Source organism: Enoplosus armatus, chromosome 20, assembly GCF_043641665.1.
Source record: "Enoplosus armatus isolate fEnoArm2 chromosome 20, fEnoArm2.hap1, whole genome shotgun sequence".
Taxonomy (NCBI): Eukaryota; Metazoa; Chordata; class Actinopteri; order Centrarchiformes; family Enoplosidae; genus Enoplosus; species Enoplosus armatus.
Genome location: NC_092199.1, coordinates 543,474 through 558,997, shown reverse-complemented (window position 1 = coordinate 558,997; position 15,524 = coordinate 543,474). Strand labels below are relative to the sequence as shown.

Sequence of the window (15,524 nt, the reverse complement as noted above, 5' to 3'; positions counted from 1 at the left end):
TAAGTCATGATGCCACAAAAATGTATGCAAACTGTTATCAAGCCGTTTTGTTTTTGAGTGAGACGATTCATTCTTGACCTTGGAAACAGTCTCAAGTCAAGGTCCACTTACTTGCTTGTTCCAGAGCTTTTCTCACATGATCTACATCTGGAAATGGAGTTAGCTCAGTTTTCACAGAACTACATATGACTATTGACATACACGACTTTTAATACCAGTATTGATACCTCTAACAATACTAAGTATTAATACGTATATTTATGCCCCTGAAGAAGGTGGAGTTGTAGTTTGTCTCTGTGACCACTAGAGGGCAGTGATTCATGATCATTTCTGTTGGTGAACACGAAGGAAAGCGACTGACCTCTAAGAGAATCAGACAGAAAGACACAGGAGACAAAGTGGAGACATCAGGTCACATCGGCTTCATGCTTCTCATTTATTGTCACAGTACAGCAGAATCATTTCTCAACACCAACAGCTGTTTGACTGAAGACTTCACACCCAGCAGAATCAGACTCTGACTTTTATTTTAGATGGAAATATTTACGTCAACTATTGACGTCCATTTAAAATTTAGGTTATGTGCGCTTACATGTTGGTGTCATGTTGATCAGCTGCTGACGTTCTGCTGTACGTTGGTCCTGGAGAACTACTGCACAGGACGGATCTTCATGCTGATGGTCTTCAGGGAGTAGTCATAATTCTTCCAAGAGGACCACTCCACTCCAACAGCATAGAGAGTGCCATCAGCTCCCCAACGATAAACCCCGTTTGGATTTGCACTGTGACAATGAGTGTACCAGAATCCCCCCAGGTATGATCTGGCACAGCTCCCCTCATCCCAGGTGTCCTCGTCTTTGTCAAAGGTGGAGAACTTCTGTCCACTGTGACCACTCAAGGAGTCTCCTACAGAAACACAAGTGTATAAAGAACATCATGGTACAACTAATAGTGGTATATTTTTAACCTGTCTTTACTCTGTTTATCTTTTATGTCTCATTAATATTCACTCAGACAGTTGACATTGTACCACAGTCTACTTCTCCAACCTTTAACTCACCAGCTGAGTATTACAACTAACACAACTAATGAACTAACCAGACACTCAACACACCCATGGACTGGTGCGAGGAAAACATTTGAAACAGGTCGCTGTGGGTGGTGAAAAGATGGTTAAAACAGTTAGCTAAAAGTAATCATTAATGGATAAATAAAATCAGTTCAAACATGACGGGTACTAGCACTCATACCATGTCGACTCTGTGATCACGCCGACAAATACTGCTGGTACTTCTGTTACTGCAGCTGCTTCAGCACAACATAACAGCCTAAAGTCTGTAAGTACAGATAAATTAACTATCTGGGATACTGACACGAGAACCTACCTGAAACCACCTGAAGCCTGCAAAACGGCACAGACCAATGTGTTATTTTCCTCTTGAATTCATAAAAACCGAATTAGAGAAAATCAGTCATTAGCATAACGGCTGCAAAAATAATCCAATATAAGGCCAGCCCTTATTGTTGTGTGAAAATCATCTCCCTGAAACTGAATATCAGGAAAACACAAAACAACTTCTGCTTCCACTCCATCAGTACTCACCTGCCCCTCCATCAGTAAATCCAGATACATGCAGTGTGTATCCGTAGGACTCTGGGTCGATGGAGAACGAGGAGTAACGCACGAACACTTTGTTTCCACTGAAGTCCTCCATGTCGACCAGCAGCTCGTACTTTTTCCTCAGAGTCAGATGGAAGAGAGTCTCAAGACCTGAACACAAACACACACATTGACATATAGAAACGCATGAGGTGTGTGAGTGTTTCTAACCATAAACTCTGTATCATGTAATGTACTGAATCATGAGCTGAAGTCACCTCGCAAACATCAAGAGTTCACTGTTTGTACTTTAAGATCAGTGGGTTTCAGTTAGTTTAGTTTGGTTTCTCACCGAGCCAGTACTCTCCAGCAGCGTTACCAAAGCCCATCTGGTACTGATCCCAGGGCCTGTAGAAGTTCACCGAGCCGTCCATCCTCCTCTGGAAGATCTGGGGGGACGGGATGGGGGGTTAACTAGCTAAATATACAAGATATGTGTTTCATGCCAACAAGGTTTGTACCAGTGGTAAAACTACATTCAGGAATCAGCTGGTTTTGATCTCAGTTGGAGGGTGTGTGAACCCTGTGCAGTCACCATGGCTAAGCTAGCTGTTGATGTTCAATAAATGACTCCAAACCATAAGAAGGCTTCTTTTTAAACCACAATGTCATGCTTTCTATTTCTAACCCTTTGACAGAGCTGCGCTGGGGAACGAACTGTAGGGTTTATGCACTATTGTATTAATATCCTGGATTTGATTACTGGAGAGCCACATTTGACACTTGAGTTAAAATACTCACCGTCCATCCTCCTTGTTGTGACTCCATGTCACAGTACACCTACACACAAACACACAGTCATTAGTCAATTGGATCCATTTGGAAATATTAAATATATCCATCCATCCATCCACTACTACGACTACTATTATTACTACTATTATTACTACTACTACTGTGACTCCATGTATCTGATGTATTAGAAGCATCAGTCAGAACTTGTCACTGCCTTCACATGTTGAACCTCACCGTCAACCTGCGTCCCAGAGAGGATGAAGTGTACCTGGACAGCAGACGTGGCTCCGATGGGATAGATGGTGTACACTCCACTGTGGCTGCTGTTGTCATGATTATAGATGTCACTGCAGTCCAGTGGTAGGACGAGAGGCGTGCAGCTAGTCAACACTGGAGCCAGGAGGAGGAAGACGACTGATACCAGCTGGAACAGAGGAGATGTTATTATTTTGTTTAACAAGACGTAGAATTTGAACATTTCCGACTTTGGCGCCTGCAGCCAGAGCAGGGCGACCCCGCTGTGGTTGGTGCAGATTCAGACCATGTTTTGAACACAAACTGTGCTGCACTGAAATCATACACAATGTGGGTATTTAGCCAGGATCCTTGCTCATTTAACCTGAGATGGTATCACTCTCAGGTACAGCTAGAATACTCTGTAAAGCAAGATGCACACTTGTGCATCCCGTGTCGAACTGTTCTTTTACCTTTGACTGTAAAAAAAAATCAATTTAGAGTTGCTGTGAGGACATCAAATAAACTCATGTTTAATTAAAACATATGTAGCGTAGCGGCCGTTAGCCGGAGAGGCTAAATACAGCCCTGGAGTGAAGCCTTAAATAAGTGCTACATACAGAAATGAGAAGAAAAGTTTATTGTAAAAGACTTATTTTCACAATATTTTAAATAATCTTTCTGAACGTTAACGTACTAAAACTATTGATAAACATTTACACAAATGAGCAGTTAAAGTTAAGAAGTTAAAGTTTGTTACCGTCATTGTTAGATTTCTGCTTAAGTGAGCTGATGAAAATCGTGATGTTAGTGTGTCTGGAAGCTCTGATGTTTCTGATGGCTCTCTCTCTCTCTCTTATTTATATTCCAAAGATTAATGAATTATGGAACAGCTGCTGCTTCACACCGATAAAACAAAACGCTGAACAGGTGGAAATACATTGTATGTCCTTCAGTTTGTGTGAGCCTTTCGATTACACAACACAGTTGGCACCCAAAACTGACATGTCACCACGTTGTGTGGACTGACCTCCATTGGGGGGTGTTTCCAGGGCAGGAGTGGGGTTGGAAAAACTGGGCCAGGTCCTGTTGTTTGCAGTCACGTACTTGCATGCACCATGTTTGTGTCCTTTGACTAGATCATCTTTCTGCACCTACGCAGAGTTGTGAAGAGTGAGGAGTTATTTCAGATTCTGGTTCCTGCAGTAAAAGTCCCATTCATTTTCTCATAGACAATGTCAGTGACTCTCAGTTGGAGCTCCTCTACAGTTTGGATCAGCATGAAACTCTCCTGGTTGGGTGGCGTGAGTTTGATTCCAACCCGCGCCTTTTGCTGCATGTCATACTCTCTCTCTCTCCCACCTTTCCTGTCTATCTTCAGCTGTCACAGGCAAAACATATATCTTACGTTTATCTGACAGCTGGAGTTACTTTACAGATTAAGATTTTTCATACAAAACACATGATCAGTTTTTCGACTGGTAAGTAGTTAAACTAGCTAACTGTATATAAAGCAGTTCAAACAAGCTAACTGTATATAAAGTAGTTAAACTAGCTAACTGTATATAAAGCAGTTCAAACAAGCTAACTGTATATAAAGTAGTTAAACTAGCTAACTGTATATAAAGCAGTTCAAACTAGCTAACTGTATATAAAGTAGTTAAACTAGCTAACTGTATGTAAAGTAGTTAAACTAGCTAACTGTATATAAAGCAGTTCAAACTAGCTAACTGTATATAAAGTAGTTAAACTAGCTAACTGTATATAAAGCAGTTCAAACAAGCTAACTGTATATAAAGTAGTTAAACTAGCTAACTGTATATAAAGCAGTTCAAACTAGCTAACTGTATATAAAGTAGTTAAACTAGCTAACTGTATGTAAAGTAGTTAAACTAGCTAACTGTATATAAAGCAGTTCAAACAAGCTAACTGTATGTAAAGTAGTTAAACTAGCTAACTGTATATAAAGCAGTTCAAACAAGCTAACTGTATATAAAGTAGTTAAACTAGCTAACTGTATATAAAGCAGTTCAAACTAGCTAACTGTATATAAAGTAGTTAAACTAGCTAACTGTATGTAAAGTAGTTAAACTAGCTAACTGTATATAAAGCAGTTCAAACTAGCTAACTGTATATAAAGTAGTTAAACTAGCTAACTGTATATAAAGCAGTTCAAACAAGCTAACTGTATATAAAGTAGTTAAACTAGCTAACTGTATATAAAGCAGTTCAAACTAGCTAACTGTATATAAAGTAGTTAAACTAGCTAACTGTATGTAAAGTAGTTAAACTAGCTAACTGTATATAAAGCAGTTCAAACAAGCTAACTGTATGTAAAGTAGTTAAACTAGCTAACTGTATATAAAGCAGTTCAAACAAGCTAACTGTATGTAAAGTAGTTAAACTAGCTAACTGTATATAAAGCAGTTCAAACTAGCTAACTGTATATAAAGCAGTTCAAACTAGCAAACTGTATATAAAGTAGTTAAACTAGCAAACTGTATATAAAGTAGTTAAACTAGCTAACTGTATATAAAGTAGTTCAAACTAGCTAACTGTATATAAAGTAGTTAAACTAGCTGTATACAACTTTTACTTTTCATACTGACTCTTACATTCGGCATACATTTTGCCGACAATACATGAGTACTTTTACTAAAATAGGATTTTGAATGAAGTACTTTTACTTTGACTCCTACACCGTCCGCGCACAGAGCGGACACGCGCGTGCAGCTGGAGCGAAGCGCAGGAGTGAGGCAGGCAGGAACAGCTTCAAACCGGTTTCTGTGCCACAAAAGCTGCTTCCTGTAGCGGTTCAGTCAGTACACAGCTGGAGGATGGCGGAGCTGGAGACGGTTCAGCCGTGAAAACACCGAGAAAGGACGATGAAAATGGAGGGAGTTTGAGATTTGTCGGGGGTGAGGGAGCGAGGCGCACCGACAGCGAGCTGTGTCAGTCAGGTAAAGTTAGCTTACTTCACCGTGTTTCTTTTGTGTGTTAGCGTCTGTGTTTGATGACAAAGAGAGGACTTCTTCAGAGGTCAGAAGATCAAATTGAACCAGTGTCGAAGAAACAGCTCAATGTGGAGAAAACTGTGTCCCGTTACAAGTGATGGCAAATGAGGGGGCTGAATGTTATATCCCATTTTATAACACCCCCCCCCCCCCCCCCCGAAAATAAGAGCCCTCGTCAGCTGTCGGACTGTCCGTCATTATTAAACACGGGACACGTGAGTGCTGCTCCGTTATAAATCACAACACAAGCTAATAGAGCTCAACAGTGACACTTTCTGATCGGCTCCGGGTCCGGAAGTGAATTTCCCATCCACTGCACTGATGTTTCAGAAAGTCCTTATATAAAAAGAACTAAACCAGCCAACTACGAGATGAGTCGTGACCTCAAAATATTTGAAAACACTCATGTTAGCTAATGTTAGCTACCGAACTAGCTAACTACTAGCCAGCCTGCAAAACTCACCACAACCCTGCATGTCTTTCATACACTACACTCCAGTACATGGCCTGACTTCATCTGAATAAAAAGTCATTTTCACCCCTTTGGACACTTGTGGAGAAGACCACCTCCAGATCAGAGCCCACATTCAGTTGAGGAGGTTGAACAGAGACAGTGGACACATGTTAGGGTTAGGTCATAACACATATTTATTTATTTATCAGAGATGTTTTATCAGCTCTAACAATGCAGCTGATTAAAATAACACATTTTGCTCTCATCCTTCGTCGTCTCCTTCACAGCAGGCCGCTCGGCTTGTTTCCTCGTCCTCAAGTCCCTGCAGGTCACCCCTCATCGCACCATGTCCCCCCCGGCCCCGGGTCCTCCGGCCGTCCGGCCCCCGGCACTGGATGGCGGATGGGGCTGGGTGATCGTGGCGTCCAGCTTCCTGGCTCTGCTGCTGGGGTACGGCTCTCCGCAGTCGGTGGGCGTTCTCTACCCTGAGTGGCTGCTCGCCTTCGGGGAAGGGAAGGCCATGACGGCCTGGGTGGGCTCACTGGTGGTCGGAGTGGGACTCATAGTGGGTGAGGAACCAGAGCCAGTGAGTGTGTTTATGCCCCTCCAGTGACTGACATGACTTTCTTGTTACTGTTGACGGCCTTTTTAACAGTCATTCAACTTTTGTGTTGAAAAACCACATCAGACACAAACAATTGAATTATTATTATTATGATTAATTATTAAGTCCTGCAACACGTCTGGAGGGGATCTGTCGAACAACATGGCAGAGAAAACTTCTGTTTGTATGGCAGGTCGCTGATTTAACTTTCTCAATGCCTTGTCTGCATCCATCCCTCCATCTCTCTCTTTCTTCTCTCTCCCCCTGTATCCTCTCCCCCTCTCCTCCCCTCCAGGTCCTATCTGCAGTGTTTGTGTGGTGGATTTCGGTGCTCGGCCCGTCACCATCTTCAGCGGTGTGATGGTGGCGGGGGGGTTGATGCTCAGCGCCTTCGCTCCCAACGTCCCCTTCCTCATCTTCTCCTACGGCATCGTGGTCGGTAAGACGGAGGCTGAGACAGATGAAGTTCCCTGCGTGTTTTTGCTTTGACTTAATGCTGCAGGGTACAACCAGGATGTCCGATCTGATCTCATATTTACTTACATGACTCAGTTGCTCAGGCCCACACTCCACCTGAAGATGAGACCACAGTTTCTAGTTTCTGGTGCTGGTGTGAGCTGCTGCGAGGCCACACTGTTGGCTGTAAACCAGCCTGTTAGTTCAGCTGTGCATCATAAAGCGGCTGTTAAAGCAGTCAGAGCTGTACTCAACTGTAGTGAGCTGATGTTAGTAGATTAGAACCGACTGGGTGTCCTTCCTGTCTTTGGCTCTCAGCTCTCAGCCCATTGGTTCCTACTGAAGATGTCAATCTTTAAAAAAAAACCCACAAATATATAGTTTCATGTTTCAAAAGGCTCAGTCATTCCCTCAAACAGCTGTTCTTATCCAACTAACAGGAGGAAATAGTGCATTTGTTGGGGACTATTTTCAGTGGCGGATGAATCCTCATGTGGTTCTCTAGTGAGTGTTTGGAGGAAAACGCTGTATTTAATCGAATGAAAACTTCTGTCTAGAAATAAGTTCAGCTCTCAGGGGACGTATTAACTAATTACAGCCCTTAGTTTGTTTTTGTTTGGGGGGGGGGCTTTACAGGCTCTTTATTATTCGCGACAGTAAAGAGGTGACAGGAAACGATGGACAGACAGATGCAACAAAGGTGTCCCAGCTTCAGCTGAGAGGCTTCAGTGACGGGACTCTGTGTCCTCTGTGTGTGTTGTGTGTCTCAGGTGTCGGTGTTGGTCTTTTGTACACCACCACCGTCACCATCACCTGTCTGTACTTTGACAAGAAGAGAGGCCTGGCACTGGGAATAGTGACCACAGGTACGTCTGTCACATGACCGTATCACATCCAGTCCAGAGTTGATTGAAGGGATGATTGCTGATTTTAAGATGATTTGTTTATTTATTTATTGGGCAGTGGAGCAAAATGAATGTGTTTATATTTTAACCAGTGATCATCCAACAGTAACTTCCTCAATGTGTGTTTATAACTAGAACATAATGTAGAGCAGGAAAACATAAACCTCCATTGTGTCTGTCTGTCTGTCTGTCTGTCTGTCCCCCTGCCTGTCTGTCTGTCCTCAGGTACGAGTGTGGGCGGCGTCCTGTACTCCACGCTGCAGAACGAGCTCATTGAGCACTTCGGTCTGGATGGCTGTCTCCTCGTTGTCGGAGCGTTGGCGCTGAACGTGGTGGCGTGTGCCGGCCCCATGCGACCTTTGACCCCGCCCAAATACTACCTCAAACAGCGCGCCGCCATATTACAGCGGGCGGCAGAAGAGTTGCGGCTTCGGGAGGAGGAGGAGGCGGAGGATGAGCCGTCCAATCAGAAGCCTGCAGCCAAAGATGCAGCTATCACCATGGAAACCAAGGAGCCGCTGGTCAGAAGGAGGAGGAGCTTATTCAGCTGCTCAGCCTTCGTCAAGATGGTTAAGATCAAGATGAAATATTATTCCCAGTGAGTGTAACACACACACACACACAGTTACTGACGAACTCTGACTCTCTTCATGAAACAAACTGTGTGTCAGCTCGTTGACTCAAACAGACCCATGTGTTTTGTGGCAGTTGTTGTCATGGAAACAACATCTCCTATGAAAGGATGTTTCTTGTCTTTAGACCTGATCACCACAGCGAACAGGACCTGAAGTGCAGAGGAGGATCATGTGAACACGATAATAAAGGATGTGTTTGAACCCAAAGCCAGAGAGGAATAAAAAACTAGCCACTGAAAAAACATTATTTCCTGAAGTGTCCATGATGGTCTGAGGGGTTTAAGGCGCAGACCATGAACAGTAACAGTGCTTCATACACCCCATCGCACAGAGCACCTGTAAGCCACAGCAGCAGCACTTCACTGACTCCATCAGGCTGTCCGACAAAACTTCAGCTAAAGTGAACCCAAATGCGCCGATCAACAGGTTTCTGGCCTTGACGAGAGGCAGAAGAAACACAGGAAAAGCTTTTTGCGATTTAGAGTTCTGTAACTTTGATTAAACAAGAAAGTTTCAATAAAACACATAAAGAAGTGGATGATTGGGAGTTAGAATTGGACTGACTGTCTTCTCTCCTCAGATGTTTGTCCTCCATGTTGTCCCTCCTTCAGGACAGAGTCCTCGTGGCGCTGTGCGTCTCGCTCTTCCTCTTCAGCCTCGGTCAGTCTCTTCACTCCTCTTCTTCAGGTTGTGGTTTCGTGCTCTTGAACTCAGACCAGAAGAGACATGACTCATGAACCTCCTCACCTGTATCTCCTCGTCCTCCTGCAGGTAACTTCCCCCCTCAGCTCTTCCTGGAGGACCTGGCTCGGAGCTCCGGGCTGACGGAGGGCGTCGCCTCCATCTCCCTGGTCTCCCTCAACTCCATTGGGGCCGGTGTGGGTAAACTGGGACTGGGCGTCATGGCGGACGTGCCGCGGGTCGACAGCGTCCTCCTGTACGCTCTGACGGTGGGAGTGAGCGGGCTGGGAGTGCTGCTCATCCCCCTCACCAGGTGAGACCCAGAGAACAGGTAACAAAATAAAGTCAGTCATTTCCTTCACTTACGAAAATAAAAGTTCATTTTAAAACACATTTTGTAAGAAACCTGTGATGTCAAAACTGTGTCGGAAAGGTTACACAGCTGATTGATGTAATCCCTCAATGCATTGTGGGAACTGTAGTTCCAAAACGTAGAGCTCAGTTATCCCAGATAAATATAGATTTAGACTCTGAAACTCACCCACGAGTGTCTTGTATCTGTGACTCTGTGATATTTACCGTCTGAGGACACTCAGTCAAACACTGCATCTTTGTGCCTGCTTGTGTTTCAGCTCGTACCTGGACCTCCAGGTGCTGTCTGTGGTCCTGGGCTTCCTGAGCGGGAACTGGACTCTGACGCCATACGTCACCAGTCAGGTGGTCAGTGTGGAGAAGCTCGCAGAGGCTCATGGGATCCTCATGTTCTTCGGAGGCGTTGGCCTGATGCTGGGTCCTCCTGTCGTAGGTAAGAAGGACAGAAGGTCTACAGGCCGAAAGACCAGACGGAGAGACTCCACCGAGTCCGGTTTCCATCAGTGTTTAGGCTGGTTTCAGTCACAGTCAGTGTTCACCTTCAGCGGCTGTGTGGAAGGAAATCAGTCTGAACATTGAGGGAGGATTTGGAGAACGAGCAGCGTGCGGGGGGGGGGGGGGGGGGGGTCGTCTGTCTGCTGGTTTATGAATCGATCATGTGATCCCAGTTTGTGGAGAACACAGATTCTGTGACACTCTGAGATTTCATTTGTTGAATTAACATTTAATTAACAGTTACTGAAGATGGTTTTGACATTATTCACCTGACGTTAACGTTTCTGTCTTCAGGTTGTTTCTACGACTTCACTCAGTCGTACGACGTCGCCTTCTACCTCAGCGGCGGCTGCATGATGGCCGGCAGCCTCATCCTCTTCCTCGCCGCCATCCTGCCGCCATCAGAAACCCCTCCTCCTCCTCCAGAGAGTGAGCTCATCTGCTGCACGGTTACCACAGCAACAGACGCTGCCTCACCTGTCACCTGACTGACCGAACTCAACGTTTACAAGGTTTGATTTCAAATCCAACTTTATTTTTAAATGAATGTTTTTTACGTTTTTACTTGATCATGAAAAGATAAAAACAGAAATGTTGGATGAGCAGCGAGTTGATCACGCAGCTCCACAGAGTTTGATTTGTCCTCTCAGTGGACACAAAGGATTCTGGGAGATTTGTTCCTTGTTGCCTGGAAAGCAAAACTCAGGGAGGCACAAGTTTGACTTTAATCTCAGGTGTCTTCTGTCCTGAACTTTTAAACATTTAGTAACTGAAAACACAAAGTTTTATAAGCCTCGTGTTGGGAAATGAAACGGTTTATCTAACGGGAGTTAAGTTGGTGCTGATTATAAGAAACTAGACAAGTTGATTCTGATTGTCTTTCATTTAAAGTCTGTTCTTGTTTTTCATATTGTTGTTTCTGTCTTTATGTTTTGAATGTATTTTACTGAAGAAAGGTTATTTTGTGAGTTGTTTTTATGATTGTTGTGTTTTTGTAGAAGGAAAGGTCCGTTCATATTAAAGAAAAGAAAAAGGTGGGAATGCACTTTAACGACATGATGCATCCTTTAGTTTGTGTTTACAGGGTTAAAAAAGGAGCTTTGGGGCAACATGGAGGATTTTGTCTGCTTTGCTTTTGTTGTTTTAAGACAATAAACGGAAAGAAACTAGACTTTTTATGTTATGCAGCTATTAGTTTACTGATTACTGGATCCAAATCCTAAAGTAAAGCGTTTTCTGTCATCACATCACTGAAAGGGAATAAAGTGACGATGGACTTGAGCTACTCCACCATCTCTCCACGCACCACTACAGGAACCCTGTTGTAACTGAACAGCATCCATATTGTGGTGATGTGATCCTGTGGGGCAGCGTGTGTGCAGGGTCTGTAGATCAGAGTTCGTTTTCAATGTGTTTGACATTTACAGCGAAAAGTTTAATGACTTTGAACAACTGAGTATTATTATTATTATTATTAGTAGTAGTAGTATTGTAAGACTCCTCCTCACACTCCCCAGTTTCTTCTCTTAGTTGGTTGAAAGCCACAATGTGCCTCACTCTGCAGATTATACCATAGGACTGAAATGTGTGCGTGCATGTGGACCATGAAGTTAAACCTGTTTTAACTGGTATAACAGTCCTCCACAGAGTTATCAGCTCATTCCTGTAACAGTTTCAATAAAAAGGACCAAACTCGATGTAGCAGAACCAGAGATCTCCTCTTTTATTCCACACATTCTTCTTTGTGTAAAAACCTGCTGCCTACATTACCCACAATGCACCTCCTCCTGACAGCTGTGGTTTATGCTAGTAGCAGCTAATGTAGCCTGTAGCTGCAGAGGTCCGGTCAGCTCACTTCTAACTCCAACAGATTGTTTTCAGTTTCAAACTTGTAGTCTCCAACCAGCTGACTTCAGCTCCCTATGAGACACTGAAGGCTTCATACTACTTTAAAACATATGCAGGAGAACTCCCCAGCACCTGGAAACACCCCACAGTTCCTCTTTGAGGCAGAGTTCTACAGTTTTCAAGTCATGTGACTCGAGTCCATACCTATGTATGTTCACCTGTATGTTCATCATATTCACACGGTGGCCATTTTCCTCTGATGTCACGCTCAGGATGGGAAGCTCAAATGCTGTTATCTTGTCGTGCTGCTGTGTTCCAGGTTACAACTCCGACAAATCATTGTCATTTCACCACTTCAGCAACTGACAAGACAATAGATAGTGAAAAAACAGAGGCACACGGGCCATATTTCAAGGTGAAACAACATATTTGATCACCCACTAGCCACCGTTTGACAACGGCTAACATTATCATTCAACCATTTCCTAGCTGTTATCAAGCTTGCAATGTAATGTTAACTGTCTTGATGTAATCTGTATGAACTTGTTCCGGTGAGTGAAAGGCCGACCCTGTCTTTACTGTACTCGTACTGTACTCCGCTCGTGTTGCAGCGCTGTGAAAATGGTGGTGAAATGAAATTCATAATTCGGCCTCAGTATGAACAAGTAAGACAACAGAACTTAAAAATACAGTTGATGCTTTTATTGATAATAGCCCTCCTTGTTACACCATCATGGCTGAAACACGTAAATCAATTCATTTCCCAATGCAGAAATTCCTGTTGCTCTGCTGATTCTGAGTGTTGATTACGGCCATCGGGTCTGTCTTGTCAGACTTCTCCAGGTGGACATGTGAGGTGATCCGTTGATAAACACTCTGCATGGGTAGCATGGTGCCGATTAGCTCTCCCTTTGTCACAGTCCCAGAGGTCTTCACTGGACGGATGTACCACAGTTTAAATGTCATGCCTGGAAGAGACAGCCCAAATCAGTATACCCAAATGTGTGGAAGCTGACAGGCTATGTATGTGTATATATATATATATATATATATAAAATACATTATATTTCCTGTACACAGTTCTTTATCCGTCTGCCACTGTAACACCGACAAGCTGCTCTAAAAAGTACATGTTGGTGACACATCATGATCTCATATCACATGCTAACATTAGCATGCTAACATGCTCACAGTGACAGTGCTAACATGCTAATCTTTAGCATGTTCACCATCTTAGTTTAGTGTGTTAGCATGCTAACATGAGCTAACTAGCAGTAAACACATGCTGAGGCTGATGAACGTCTTCAGTTCTGCAGGTGTTTGGTCATAAACCAAAGTATTGGACACATGAACATGTTGACCTGATGGTGGCGCTAGATGAAGAGTCAGAGGATCACCAGATTTATTACAGTTCATCCTCAGGGGGACCATGAAGGTCTGAACCACATCTCATCACAGTCCATCAACAGCTGTTGACATGTTTCAGTCTGGACCACAGTGGAGGACAGACACATTCATCCATAGAGTTGCTAGCATGACTACAAAAGGAAAGACACTCTCTTCTGTTGTTAGTTTAATCTGTTACTGTTGATTCCCTTTTTGTGTAAACGTGAAGAAACCTGTCAGACCTTCAGCTTCGAAGACGATGCCGTTATTGATGGCTGTCTTGGTGCCGTATTTGTAAGGGGTAGACTGGCGGATGATGGTCATGTCCAGTGGAGCGTAGACCCTTGAACCATCCTGACATTCAATATCAACTCCTGCGTGGCTTCTGCTCCCTCTAAACACAAACATTTCTGTTAACGGTTGACAGCCAACAACAAGCTGCAAAGTTTTTACTGAAAGATCTCATTTCTACTTTTAATTTCAAGAACCTTAAATCCAGAGGAGATTTCAGACTCTTTCATTTACATTCAGTCATATGTCTGCGTCTCTGATTCCAGTCTTCATTTTCTGGACTACATGTGAATCAGGGTCAGTCCTACTCCAGTCCAGAAGGAGGTGGCTGGAATGAGTCCTCCAGAGGTGGTTTCAATAATCAGATTTCAATCCATCTTTAGTACTTCTTGGAGGCATTTACACTGAACTGTTTAGAGATCAGATATCTGATCCACCAAAGACGCATTAAGTGACTCTCTGTAAATGAGGTCAGGTTATTTTTTAACCCACTCATTAAAACACCAAAGACAACAACTGATAGAGGACCCATTAGAAAATTACCGACTAGCTCCAAATCCTCCGCTTCCAAAAGTGTCCGATCCTCGGATTCGGTTTGTGGGGTTACTGCAGCATATCGGGCCGAACTCGTAACCAGCACTGAGTAAAACCACAGCTGGAACAGGAAGAGAAAAAGAGTTTAATGCCACAGTGGTGATGATGATGCTTGTAATGTTTGAAGCGCCAGTGTCTCGTTTCAGTATTGTTGTTTTAATGTTATATAAAAATTATGGTAAAACTGCAGCATTGCTTCTGTTCACGTGTGCCACGTGGAACAAAAGCAGTCATGTTCAGGGTTTCTTCAGGGTTCACCAAGTTACATTTAAGAAATAAACAACAATAAAATGTTTCATGATCATAACGGCACAACTATGATGGAAATCCAGTAGGGACAATTTACTGAATATCACACTGTTTCTCGCAGCAGTACATAACAATAATTCTTCATGATATAATCAGACATTTTGTGATCTGGACCTGGAGAATATTCATTAATTAACTGAAGTTTTTGTAAAAATCCTGCTGTAGTGACAGCCTCCTGCAGCCCACGATCATATACAGAAACCCATTAACATCACTGTGTACAGCAGCCAAGAGAGCCAATGCAAATGATGGTGTGTAAAATAGTTCTTACTGGATAGCACAGCTGTGATCAGGAAAACTGCCATGGTCACTTCCAGCAGAGATCTACGGTCTTGAGATGAGCTGACTGCAAACTGCACACACTCTTTATCGCCTGTGTGTCGTAGTTCTGGCAGCCGTTGGGCAGAGAAGTGTGTGTCAGCATTGGACTTTCATGTTGATTTTGGCAGTAATTAATTAGAACAGCTCTGCAGCCGGAAAACAAACAGGAGATTTCTACGTATCAGTATTAATATTTGACAATATTCTCTGGTACCTTGGAAATGATCTCTAAATGACAAAACAAGTTCTTCACATGTGGCTGAAAAGTTTGATCAGAGTGGACGAAAACACCAGCAGCCAGAGACGCTGTTGTCTTCCTGCAACAACTCACTGCTCGCAAGATCTCAGGGCGAAACTTCTTGAACGAGACTACTGTTTGTGGTTAAACAAAAAGGCTCCTACTCTTTAACTTAAGGTCTCTCTCTGCAGGGATCCTTCATCATGTTGTCAGACACTTACAGTCTGAGCCTGTCGCTGCAGAAACAAACACTTTTCACGGGTGCAGTTTCCCGCAAGGATTACGTCGCAGC

The 15,524-nt window shown here is 43.5% G+C and overlaps 3 protein-coding genes across 3 annotated transcripts; 1 reads left to right on the top strand and 2 right to left on the bottom strand.

The window, feature by feature from the left end:
• Positions 1-424: 424 nt before the first annotated feature.
• LOC139303004 (microfibril-associated glycoprotein 4-like) lies at positions 425-3,756 on the bottom strand. Its single transcript, XM_070926687.1, has 6 exons — positions 3,660-3,756; positions 2,664-2,819; positions 2,402-2,440; positions 1,953-2,049; positions 1,604-1,771; positions 425-906 (listed from the first exon to the last, which is right to left on the bottom strand). The coding sequence occupies exons 1-6, from the start codon at positions 3,663-3,665 to the stop codon at positions 650-652; spliced, it is 723 nt and encodes a 240-aa protein (XP_070782788.1). The 5' UTR covers positions 3,666-3,756; the 3' UTR covers positions 425-649.
• A 2,691-nt stretch (positions 3,757-6,447) lies between these two features.
• Positions 6,448-11,952, top strand: LOC139303328 (monocarboxylate transporter 9-like). The gene is made up of 8 exons (XM_070927099.1): positions 6,448-6,666; positions 6,997-7,140; positions 7,928-8,023; positions 8,288-8,660; positions 9,278-9,357; positions 9,469-9,691; positions 10,011-10,183; positions 10,540-11,952. Exons 1-8 carry the CDS (start codon positions 6,618-6,620, stop codon positions 10,731-10,733), a joined length of 1,332 nt encoding a protein of 443 aa, XP_070783200.1. The 5' UTR covers positions 6,448-6,617; the 3' UTR covers positions 10,734-11,952.
• Positions 11,953-12,849: 897 nt separating this feature from the next.
• On the bottom strand, positions 12,850-14,978 carry LOC139303582 (leukocyte cell-derived chemotaxin-2-like). Its single transcript, XM_070927433.1, has 4 exons — positions 14,945-14,978; positions 14,314-14,425; positions 13,722-13,873; positions 12,850-13,061 (listed from the first exon to the last, which is right to left on the bottom strand). The coding sequence occupies exons 1-4, from the start codon at positions 14,976-14,978 to the stop codon at positions 12,850-12,852; spliced, it is 510 nt and encodes a 169-aa protein (XP_070783534.1).
• Positions 14,979-15,524: the final 546 nt, after the last annotated feature.

Excerpts from the sequence above, each read along its gene's own strand:
- LOC139303004 (XM_070926687.1), bottom strand. Across the intron at positions 2,441-2,663 it reads GAGCCACGTCTGCTGTCCAG|GTGTACTGTGACATGGAGTC; the intron begins GTACACTTCATC and ends GTTTGTGTGTAG. Across the intron at positions 907-1,603 it reads ATTTACTGATGGAGGGGCAG|GAGACTCCTTGAGTGGTCAC; the intron begins GTGAGTACTGAT and ends GTGTTTCTGTAG.
- LOC139303328 (XM_070927099.1), top strand. The coding sequence starts at position 6,618 with ATGACGGCCTGGGTGGGCTCACTGGTGGTCGGAGTGGGACTCATAGTG. Across the intron at positions 8,024-8,287 it reads ACTGGGAATAGTGACCACAG|GTACGAGTGTGGGCGGCGTC; the intron begins GTACGTCTGTCA and ends GTCTGTCCTCAG. Across the intron at positions 9,358-9,468 it reads GCTCTTCCTCTTCAGCCTCG|GTAACTTCCCCCCTCAGCTC; the intron begins GTCAGTCTCTTC and ends GTCCTCCTGCAG.
- LOC139303582 (XM_070927433.1), bottom strand. The coding sequence starts at position 14,978 with ATGGCAGTTTTCCTGATCACAGCTGTGCTATCCA. Across the intron at positions 14,426-14,944 it reads GATCACAGCTGTGCTATCCA|CTGTGGTTTTACTCAGTGCT; the intron begins GTAAGAACTATT and ends TTCCTGTTCCAG. Across the intron at positions 13,062-13,721 it reads CATCGTCTTCGAAGCTGAAG|GCATGACATTTAAACTGTGG; the intron begins GTCTGACAGGTT and ends TGTCTCTTCCAG.